The sequence below is a fragment of the Grammomys surdaster genome, unplaced genomic scaffold, assembly GCF_004785775.1.
Source record: "Grammomys surdaster isolate TR1022 unplaced genomic scaffold, NIH_TR_1.0 145, whole genome shotgun sequence".
NCBI classification, from domain to species: Eukaryota; Metazoa; Chordata; class Mammalia; order Rodentia; family Muridae; genus Grammomys; species Grammomys surdaster.
Genome location: NW_021604603.1, coordinates 3,349,816 through 3,361,436, shown reverse-complemented (window position 1 = coordinate 3,361,436; position 11,621 = coordinate 3,349,816). Strand labels below are relative to the sequence as shown.

General features: G+C 50.3%; 1 protein-coding gene across 1 annotated transcript; it reads left to right on the top strand.

Moving 5' to 3' along the window:
* The first annotated feature begins 2,342 nt into the window (after positions 1-2,342).
* On the top strand, positions 2,343-11,408 carry Optc (opticin). The gene is given in 7 exon segments (XM_028764745.1): positions 2,343-2,452; positions 3,942-4,221; positions 5,299-5,434; positions 6,902-7,060; positions 7,803-8,005; positions 10,599-10,694; positions 11,061-11,408. Coding segments are annotated over 7 exon segments (1,158 nt in total). The 3' UTR covers positions 11,235-11,408.
* The last annotated feature ends 213 nt before the right edge of the window (positions 11,409-11,621 follow it).

Genomic DNA, 11,621 nt, shown 5'->3' with positions numbered 1-11,621 from the left:
CTGTTAAGTGCGGGCTTCAGACCAATTGTGTGCCAGGCAGGTCCCAGTAAAGAATTCAAAGTTGGATGATGCATTCTCCACTCCATTGGGGAATTAATAACTTGATAAGAGGGTGGGGTGTGTCCACGAATTCTTTTCTCTCGGTTGTAATGATGTTAACTATATGCAACTGGGGGGTGGGGGACCTTTTCCTCTGCCTGGGAAGTCTTTCGTGAGCCGGCTCTGAGGAATCCAGTTTTGCCAGATAAGAGGAGGAGAAAGCATATGACTTGGAACAAGAGCGGGAACAAACCGGTAAATAGCTAGGCTGGGGTCAAGACCACGTGTGTGTGTGTGGGGGGGGGGTTCCCAGTCTTCAGGAGCGAATACCAAAAGGCAGGCGGGTCTCTTGAACTTTTCTGCCCTCTTCTCTCACTTCCCAACAGGGCAGCAGGAGGGTCAGCTGGCCAGACTTCTGTGTCCACATGGCCTGTGGCCTCCGTCTCATCAGTACAACCTCATGTCTCTGCTGAAGGGCAGCGCTTGCCAGGCTCCTGGATCAGGGACTGTGCCCGCCCGCCCGCCCGCCTGCCGCTTCCCACACAGGTCCACGTTCCCATCCACCAACGCCTCCGAAATCCATGGGAACCACCCGCAAGCTTGTGAAGGCGGGAATAGAAGCTGGGAGAAAGTGTAGGATGAGAGCCGGCCTGCATCGCAGAGTTTCCCTAGGGGGGAGGGGGGATGGAGGTAGGGGGCCGGGAATGCGTGGGAGCAGGCGCGTGCGCAGTGCAGGGCTGCTTGCGCCGCCTGGGAGTGCGGGGGCGGACGCTCAAGAGAGATGGGACGACTGGGGCGGAGTGGGGTGGAGTGGGGTGGAGTGGGGTAGGAGGGGAGCGGCGGGAGTGTGGAGGGGGTGTGTCACCGAGAGCGGGGAGAAGAGTGGGAGCAGGTGGCAGGGGGAAATGGATGAACAGTCTCATCTGTATTCCTTGCAGGGATAAATGGCGTGAAGGTGGGAGGGGGACACCGTCTCGGCTGTCTGTGGAGACCAGGGGTCTCTGGAAGAATTGAATGAAGGGGTAGGGCCAGCCAAATGTGCCATCTGCTTCGAGGGCGTCCTCTTGGCTTGGGACTCTTACCTCCCTCCACCCAGCCTAGCTTCTGAAGCTGTCACTCCAGATGGGGGAATCTCTGAGACAAAACATCCTTGTTCTGACAGGTGGCCTCTTCGGGTTGCCGAATCCCCTTCCCACACAGGCTGGAGAGTCCTCGGGGTCTAGCTCTTAGGTCTGCCCACTCACCTGGCATCACAAGCTGGAGATGGGTTCTGCTAAGGCCATCTGTTTTGAGGGCACAGAGTCACTGTGTTCTCGGGATTCCTGGGATGAGATTGTAAGAAGGTGAGCCTGTGAACCCAGAAAACACTCAAAATGTAGTGCTAGTCTTGGCCCTGGGTGACCTTGGACCAATCGCTTCTCTTTTGCACTCTATTTCCTCCTCTACAATAAGTAATTTGAATAGCTGTACTTCAGGGGGCCTCCCTGCTGGGATTCAGGGTGTGACCAGAGGAAAGGAGGAGGGTGTGGAGAGCATCAGAGAAGAACCTGGGCAGCAGAATCAGAATGACATTCTCCAGCCCTGGCCCTCCTCTGGGGATATCTGGGTTTTATCTCAAGGAAAGATGGGGCCCTTGGAAAGTCCTCGTGGGAAGAGAAGGGTTAGGTTCCAGGCCAGAGGCCGTGAACAATGACAGTGTCTTGGGTGTTTGTAAGCCAATGCCCCACTCCTGTCCTTGTTCTTTCTTCTTACGGGGTTAGAGAACTTCCTGTCTTGTCCTTAGTGACTGACCACTGCTGTGAACTTAAGGTTGGTTTTCAGAGCCAACCCCACTCCCTGTTTCTCTCTGTACCACCACAGTGCTCTAGGGGTAGGGCTGGGTGGGTGCCCGGGTGGGGTGCCCCCCCATCTATGCTCTTTAGATTCCATTATGAAGTCCAGTGTCATTATTTCTGTGGGGCTGGGGAGTGAGAGACAGGGACAGCAAGCTCCATCAGTCCAGAAAACCTCAGCTCAGCCTTCTGGAAAACTCCCAATCTAACTTAACTGACCAACCCTCAAAGACCAGAGAAGAAAGTGTGGAGGCCATGGTGCCTGTGTGTGCATGCGTGCATATGTGTGTGTGTGTGAATGCATTCACATGCATGCTTGAGCAAAGAACTGCTGTTCATTAGGTGAAGAAATGAGATTAGGGACCCCTGAGGGAAAAGGAAGGGAAACAGCAGGGCACCTCAAAGAACTGGGAAATCTAATTAGACACATGGATCCCTGGGCCAACCACTTGCACTCTCCCTGGCCAATAGATGAGGGAGTGTCTAGCTGTCCCCTAGTCTGACAGGCAGTCAGCATCTCCATCACAGCCTTTTTCTCCCTGGAAGCTGCTGGGCCAGACGGAACCAAAAGCACCTAAAAGGTAAGGCCCAAGGTTGAAGGCCTCACGCGCACTGGCGTGCAAACAAAGGCATGGAGTCGGGACTGGGACAGGAACTGGGCAGAGAGGGTGGCAAGAGAACGATGCTCTGATCAAAAAAGCTGCAAGGGCTTCTGGGTGGTCAGTAAACTGCCTTGGGGATAGTTTTAAAGATTATGTATTTCAGTTTGGAGTGGGAACAGGGAACAAAGAGACCTCTTACAACTGCTGGGGACTTACCATTAAGAAGAAACCTGTGCAGGCAGCTTTGGGAGGGCTGTGTAATCAGCTGCATACTGGCTAGGATGCTGCAGATACTTCTGTATCCCATAGCACACACAATGCTTCACCTGTCTGCACAGATGTGAGTGAACGGCAGACGTCTGTGCTCATATGTATGCACAGCATGTCCGTGCAGTAACCCATGTGCAAACACATATGTATACAGATAGCTGCCAAGCTTTCTGATGGGAACAGACCTGATAACCGCACAGAAGCCCTCTGCTTTCTACAATGTGTTTCTAAAAAGCTACATTTCTAAGTCTATGTTAGGAGCTAATATCCTTTTTTTTAACATTGTATGTTAAGTTATAAGACTTTGTCTTCAAATTGACTGGTTGCTCCACAAAGGGCTGGGGCTTATTCCCTTCTGCACCTCCAGAGGCATGTCCAGAGACTACAACTTAATAGATATCCCATGAATGTTTAAGTGACTGAATGAATGAGTGGCCTTAGAGTAACCACAAGTAGGGTTAGGGAGAGAACTCAGTAGATAGCAAGTTTGCCTAACATGCTTGAAGCTCTGTGCTAGATACCCAGCATTTTATGTACCAGGCATGATAGTACACACCTGTAATCCCAGCCCTTGGGAGGTAGAGGCAGGAAGATCAAAAGTTCAAAGTCCTTCTCCAGTATATAAGTTTGAGGCCAACCTAGGGTACATGAGACCCTATCTCAGGAAAACAAAAGCGAAAAGGAAACAAATGTCTCTTTAATGTAGTTTCTCTAAAGGTATGTTGTTGTTGTTGCTGCTGCTGCTTTTTTTTTTTTTTTTTTTTTTTTTGGTGAGTTGGTTTTGGTTTCTTGGGTTTTTTTTGAGGAGGGGAGGTTGATGAGGGTTTTTTTCCTGAATATGTGGTTGTTTATTAGAGAATATTGGTACAAATATACCAGTGTATCCAGTGTGCCAGTGAGTGGACGGGGGACTGTGGTAAGCATGTCTGTGGTGAGATGAGTAAGCCAGCCTGTGGAAGCTGTCCACAGGAGCCTGTGTGGTCGCCACACTGTGAGCTGCAGTGGGAGTGATGGCTAAAGATACCTCCAGACACAGACCAGACCCCCCGACTTTAAGGAGCGCCAGATGAAGATGCTGAGTGAGCTCATGTGACAGAGGGCGAGAGTGAGCATGCATGCAGATTGGAGGCTGGCTAACTTTGTGAGCCATTCCCACTAGGCAAGCTCAAATGACGGCCCTTCTACCTCCTACCCACAGGATGCACATGAAAGGGATTCAGCCATTCCCACTCCTCCTTCTCCCTCAGAGCCTCATGAAGTTCCTGGCTTTCCTGAGTCTGTTGACTCTGGTGCTGCAGGAGGCAGGGATGGCCTCTCTCCTAGGGGAGAGGGAAAGAGAAGAGCAGAGCCCTGAGGAAGGTGACACTTACACGTCCCTGCATGTGGGGAACTATACCCTGAGCCTAGAGGACTACAGTGAAGTCATTGACCTGAGCAGCTATGAGGAGCTTGCAGACTATGGGGACCAGATCCCTGAGGTGAGAGGACAGAGATGATTTGGAATCCCTGCAAGAAACGGGATTAGGGGCCAGAACCCTTTCCACCTGCCCTATAATACAAATCTCTCAAGCCCCCCACTCTTTTGCTATATGATGTAAATTCGCAAGTGCGTGCAAGTGTGTGTGTGTGTGTGTGTGTGTGTGTGTGTGTGTGTTATACACGCACATGTTCAGAAATGCCAGAGGACAGACAGCCTTAAGTGTTTCTCTGGAGCTGTCCACTCAGTTTGTTTAGGACAGTGTCTCTCACTGGCCTGGAGCTTGTCAAGTAAGCTAGGCTGGCTGACCAGCAACCCTCGCCAGCTCTGAGATTATGAGCCTTAATCAACTACAGAGAGTTTTAGGGACCAAACTCATGTCCTCCAATTGCAAGACTTTACAACAGTGCTATCTTCCCAGGCGTAAGGCACAAATTCTTATCCCTCCTTAGGAACTTGTCATTTACAGGCCACTAAGAGAGAGGACACTCACTGCCGATGTCTTACTCCATGTGGCATACTTGGTAGGACCACTCCCAGAAGGAGTCTTCATGGGGAGGACCCCATGTATGTCATGGGGTGAGGGTCAACAGTGTCTCCATGTTCTCCCTAAAAAAGGGAAATGCTGGCTTGTCAATTCGTAAACTTCAGTCTGCAGTTCTCCCCAGCTCTCCTGTCCTCTGCAGAGACTGACCACGTGCATCATGCTCCATGAGCCCAGAAGCCTCTGCCCGTTTGTGGTGTGACCAGGCTCTAGGTAAAGACAGGGGGTAGTGCCAACCTGAACGACGGAGAGGAAGGGAAGAAGCACCCCCCTGGATGACTTAGAGATCCGGACTTCAGCTCTGTGTTGGGACCTTCACCCTTTCCTCTCTTGACCTCACTGTCCTCGTTTGTGTATGGAGACACTAGATGCTGTGCTCACTAAGGTCTCTTCCTTGCTCCGTCTTTTTCTCTCTCTCCCTCCACTTATTCCTCTGCACGAGTTTGAACTTGGTCCCTGAGGTTTCCAGGGACCACAGTTAAGTCCTTCTCAGGCATAGACTGGTCTGTGCTGTTCTTTGTGCTGTGTCTCCAGGCTAAAATAAGCAGTCCGACTCTTCCAACAAGAGGCAGTCCCACCAGCACCGTGGCTCCAAGGACATTGTCATCACAACTCACAATGGCAGGACCTACCACCACTGGCCTACTGAACAGCCATGAGAACAGCCATGGTAAGTGTGTGCAATCAGAAGGTCACGGGCCAAGCAACCTGAAGCTAGCACCAGGCAGTTCTAAAATGGAGTGTGGTGAGGGCTAAGGCCAGGGAGTCCTGGGTCTGGGTTGGCCTCTACTACAGGAAAAGAAGGGGAGGTTGTCATGGTAAAAAACAAGCACCCCTACAGTAAAGGGGAGTGGCCGGCTGTCCTTGATACTTTCGTATAAATATTGTGCACAAATTGAGTGGGATGCAAAGCAAGCAAGAACTCCTACACCTTAGCAAAGCCACCCTACCTTAATTAACAGCATCACTCGGGGAACAGTTTGAGAGGTAATTAGATTAGAGATGATTAAAAGCCTGGAGAGGGGAGTAAATAACTGTGGCTGTCACTTGGCATGGGAGCAAACGAAGAAGAGACACTGGCTTCAGTCTCAAATTCACCTTTGTTAGCAGACCTCAATCCCGCCCCCAGTGCCTTCCTGGGGACTGGGGTGCAGCATCCCTGACTCTGACCAAAGGACATAGGAGGAATGAAGCTTATTCTGAACTCACTGGTGCTTGGCGTCCTGTTCTCCTGTAGGATATTTGCCAGCATGGACCTGGGGTACTGACATGGGGATGTCCCTGGGAGTCCATTCTTACAGCCACAATCTCAGACTAGAAGAGACCCTAAAGGGTCTCAGCCGGACCTGCCTTTCTCAGCCTTGGGAGAAGAAGGGCACAGAGCCTCTGTCCCCTGCCCTTGCTGGCCCCTCCTGCTGCTTCATTTCTGGGCTGGGAACTTTCCTCCGGTGCCTTTTGGATACAAGCCTCCTTCTCAGTAATCTCTGAGATCTTGTGATAGCAAGGGACACTAACATTGGTCAGCTGTCTGAATTTCTTGGCCATTGGGTACAGAGAGAGCACCAGGGACAGAGAAGAGGCAAGGGCTGTTCTCCAGTGTAAAATCAGGACACTGGTGACATTCCCAAGAGGAAACGGATGCTAAGCAGACACTGTCCATTCTACCTTAGCTCTGCTAGGCTTCCTGAATCCACATAAAACACGGCCAATTCCTCTTCCTAAAACAGAGGCAGCAACCATTGACCATTCCATAAAATTCTGGCTTTTTCCATCTACACTCTACCTTTTGACACTAGAGAAGGTCCTCTGGAAAAGAGACAGACAGAAGTCCTACAAAGAGCCACACAAACTCAGAACTTACAAAGGATCAGGGTCTGGCGAAGGCACCAATGAGCCTTGCACTGAGTGGTAGTTAGGTGAATCTACTTTTAAGCCAAGGCTAAGCGACAGACTGAGAGCAACTGTGAGTATTGTCTGGGTGCATTGTGCTGGTTGGTTCTGTGGGGAAAATAGGCAGTCTAAAAGCCACAGATGCCCATGGCTTAGACATTTGCTAAAGCAAAGACCACTGGCTACAGAGGCTTGAAGAGAGAGTCTGACCAGAGATGTTCGTCTGTTCTGTCTTCCACTTGGCCAGGCCTGCCTACCTGCCTGGTCTGTGTGTGCCTTGGCTCTTCTGTGTACTGTGATGATGCAGAGCTGGAGAACATTCCTCCTCTTCCCCAGATGACCGCCTACCTGTACGCTCGCTTCAACCACATCAGCCTCATCCAGGCTGGAGACTTCAAAGGGCTGAGTGAGTTATGCTTCGAGACAAGGTGATGGCCAGGCAGAGAGGACTTTCAGGGTACAGACATGACTTCTGGGCTGTCAAAGGGACTGAGGCTCCAGTCCTTCCAATTCCTTTCCTTTAAGACTTTAAAATGGCAGAAGTAGCCAGTTCTTCTCATGAAGAATCTGGGGCACAGGAAAAGGCAACATTTCCAAAATGTTCCAGCATTGTTGGCCTCTGGGCTAGACCTCCCTATTGACCTCCCAGTGTTAGCCTCTGGGCTAGACTCCCCTAAGCCTCTTCTCTATGACTCTGATGCCTTTAAATAGTTTCTTGCTTTTTCTTTGTTTTGCTACTTCCTACCATATTCTCTGTTTGAGGTGGGAGGCTACCTTGGTAGCCTTTTGGCTACCAAGTGTCTTCCATGTAAAGGAAGTTGTACAGGAGGAGAGAGGAACAGGATGAATGCAGCAATTCCTGAACTAGTTCATTATTGTCCTTGCAGGTGGGAGTTAGGGGGTGGGGACGAACCTTTTAAGGTGAATAGAACCAAAGCTCTCGAGAAAGTTATTGAGGAATGCCATGGTTTTAAAAGGAGATCTGATGTGGACTTGTTTCTTGTGGTTTGGACTTGGTGCAGGAGGTGAGCTAGTTAGAACTCCATTGAAAAGAATGGGTCATGTTATGGAGGCAAGCATAGCCCGCACAGGGCCAGGAGGAATGTATGTTCCAGGTTTGCCCTGTGTTCTCTCCCAACGTCCATCAGCAAAACTGAGAAGGCTCGACCTCTCTGGCAACTCCATCTCCTCCATCCACAATGATGCCCTCCGCCTGCTGCCTGCCCTGCAGGATCTGATCCTTTCAGAGAACCAGCTGGCAGCCCTGCCTGTGCTGCCCAGTGGCATCGAGTTCCTGGACGTCCGCCTGAATCGGCTGCAAAGCTCTGGGATACAGCCTGAGGCTTTCGTGGTGAGTCAGTCCACCATGCAAAGTGCGCCATGTCCATGTACCCTGACCTCACAGCTGTTCGTGTTCAACTCTTGTCTAGAGCCAAAAATCAATTCCTCTTTTTCCTTCTTTTTCCATGAATGGCTTATTAAACATTCTCTAGAAAAGGGTGTTTTACAATGTACCATCTTGGTAGCATCTGCATCCTCTGTGAATAGGAAACCCGGTGCTATCAGGCCTCAGGGTCCTGTTCATGGGGGCAGAACACCAGAAGCCAGTGGTGGCAACTCCCCCTTCCCTCTGTGAGGACGCTGCTCTAGGCTTTATGTACATATCTGCTTGTCTTTGTACCAGCACCCCAGTCCGGCTCATCCACTCTGCCCTTGAAAACTCCGTTTGTCTGTGGAGCTCACTCTGACTCCACCTCCTATAAATCATCTTAATGGTTTTGAAGTCTACCACTAAATGGCCAGTGTCTCTCTGTGGTTAGATTCACAAGAGACACAATTTGAGAGGTATCTTAGAGTTTCTATTGCTGTGGATAGACACTATGACCACAGCAACTCTTACAAAGGAGAACATTTAACTGAATCTCCCTTACAGTTCAGATATTTAGTCTATTATTTTCGTGGCAGGAAGCATGGTGGCATTCAGGCAGACATAGCATTGGGGACGGAGCTGAGATTTCTACATCCAAGTTGGCAGGCAGCAAGAAGAGTGAGCCATTAGGTCTAGCTTGAGTTTCTGAAACCTCAAAGCCCACAGTGACATGCTTCCTCCAACAAGGCCACACCTCCTAAAAGCACCACTCTCTGTGGACCTATGTGGACCATTTTTATTCAAGCCACCACGGTGGGTTACTGGCCAGATTTGATGGACAGAGTTAAGTCATTTGACACAAATATGATTCTATAGGGCTACCAAAGGTACAGGGCTGGCCAGAGCCCAGGATAGCCTCCACTAAAGACACTGGGAGAACAGACAAGACTGAAACATCCCAACGTGCTGGCTGCAGCACTTCGGAAGGGCTTTCAAAGACCAGCTGCTTTTGTGCAGCCTCTCTGTGTCTTTCAAGTACAGTCAAACCATAAGACAACATTTCTATCACTACTGAACTACATGCATGGTGGTGCCCTGCTAAGACAGAGTCATCAGTATCTTTGTAGCACTCTTGGTTTGTGTAAATAATTTCACGATGACACATTTCTCAGAATGCATCCCTGTCCTTAAGCAATGCTCAATTGTGCAGGCTCATTTTTTTTTTTGCAAATTCATACTTAGAAGCATCAAATAGGTAAATAGTAAAAAATTGCCGCATAGTGTGTGTGTGTGTGTGTGTGTGTGTGTGTGTACATACTCATATATACATACAAGGTACTTGTTATATAGTCCAGGATGCCCTCAAATTCCTTCTTCTCCTACCTCAGCCCCCTGAGTACAGAAGTGACAGTGTATCATCACCATGCTCACCAAGAGCTGTGTGCTCACTCAGCCTCTGCTCTTCACAAACATCATCCTCCCTCCCTGTCTTCTGTGTGCTGTGGGCCTACAGAGGGCACAGAGAACAGGATCTGTGCCCCTAGTAGGTGGGATGCAAAACCTGCACACATTAGTTCTCTCGGCTGTGCAGGAAACACTGGGATTGTCTGTACAGGGAGGTCTCTGGCTGTTCCAGCCCTCAAAACAGCGACCGTTTCCATATTAGGAGGTGCTTCTCTGCCTTCCCTCAGCCCCATTTTCTTGGCCCAGAAAAGGCAGGGGCTTTGCAAGGACCTGAGCTCACTGAGTGAGTCACTTCTGATCTTGTTTCCTCGGCTACAAAGTGAGTGATGAGGCCCTCTCGACACAGAGCTGCAGGATTAAACACAGCGTTTGCGCAGATCACAGGGCAACTCAATGCAGGGAGTGGATGCTCTGGGAAGAGGTAGCTTGTTCCTCGCTGTTCCCTGAGCCCCTGCCGGCTGATCTCTCCTCCATGGTCCTCTCAGATCAGCCCATCCTGATTCTGACAGTGCTGTTCTCTTCACATGCTCTGTGTGCCTGTGTGCCTCGGGTTCTATTCTGCTGTGCTGGTGCCCTCTGAGCATGCTCTCCATAGCCACTCTGAGTGGAGCATTTGGGAGACTTTTCACTGGTGACAGAGAAGTTGAGATGGAGCTGAAATGTCCCATGGTCCTTCTTTTTACCTGATCCTGGCTTAGGCTCCTCCCAGCTGGCTCTAACAGTTCCTTTTATGTTCCCCAGCTGCTAGCACTCAATGACAGCAGCTTTCCTTTGGCATCCAGTGAAGTTAGGATCTGCAAAGCTCCTTAAAGAGCCCGCATCCTTAGCTGGACCTGGTGGTGGAGGACTCAGAAACATGAAGTAGGAGAACCCCCACAAGACAGAGCCTAGGATATAAAGAGAATTTCAGGTCAGCCTGAGGTACAAAGTAAGATTTTGGAGAAGGAGGGGAGACAGAGACACAGAAGCAGAGACAGACACAGAGATAGACAGGCAGAGATAACTGCAGCCCACGAATGAGACCACCTGATGCTGGCCTGCTGGGGCACTTCTTCATGCCAAGAGCCTGGCATGACCCCCCACTGATCTCCCATTCTTTGTGTCCCCATAGGCGCTGGAGAAGCTGCAGTTTCTCTACCTGGCAGACAACCTGCTGGATTCCATCCCTGGGCCTTTGCCCCTCAGCCTGCGCTCCCTGCACCTGCAGGTGAGGAGCCTTGATCAGACCAAAGAAAAAATAGCATGTAGTATGGAAGGCAGATAACAGGGGAATTCAGGGTGTGGTCATAGAAGTAATGTTCTCCACGACTTTTTAAAACTTCACCTTCCCTTACCCGTTGGTATTTCGCCTGCTTTAATGGCCTCGCTTTGCCTACCTCCTGTCTCTTCTCAACCCTTTAGGGCCTCCTTACTACCACCCACTCCTACTCTTATCTTTTCTAATTTCTTCACTCTCTCTTCACTCTCCAGAAGTGTCCTCTTCTCTTAACCTATATGGCCTCAGCTTTATCTACTTTTGCTTCTCCAGCTGCACAGGAGGCTGTGAGCCTTCACTGTGTGCTGTTCCTTCCAGAATAACATGATCGAGACCATGGGGAGCGACACTTTCTGTGACACCAGGGAGCACAGATATGAGCACCGCCGGCAGCTAGAAGACATCCGCCTGGATGGGAACCCCATCAATTTGAGCCTTTTCCCAGAGGCCTATTTTTGCCTGCCACGGCTCCCTGTGGGCCGCTTCACTTAGCTGCCACTGGTCCTCTCTTCCCAGACAGTGCTCAGAGGCTCACTGAGGGAGCACTGTCTCCCTGCACCTAAGAAGTGATCTGTAGTCCAAGTTCCAGGAAGCCTGTGAGCCACAGTTGCAAAATTTCACAACACATACACACACACACACACACACACACACACACACACACAGAGAGAGAGGGGGGGGGAAGAGAGAGAGAGGGAGAGGGAGAGGGAGAGGGAGAGAGAGAGAGAGAGAGAGCCTTCAGCCACTGAATTTGCATTTCTCCCTCTTTCCTTACACCTATGGTTCCTGACTCAGAGAACAGCAGTATCCACCATAGAGATCTTTTCGGCACTCTCCATACCCATCTTCCCACACAGAATTCCAGGAGAACCATGAAAG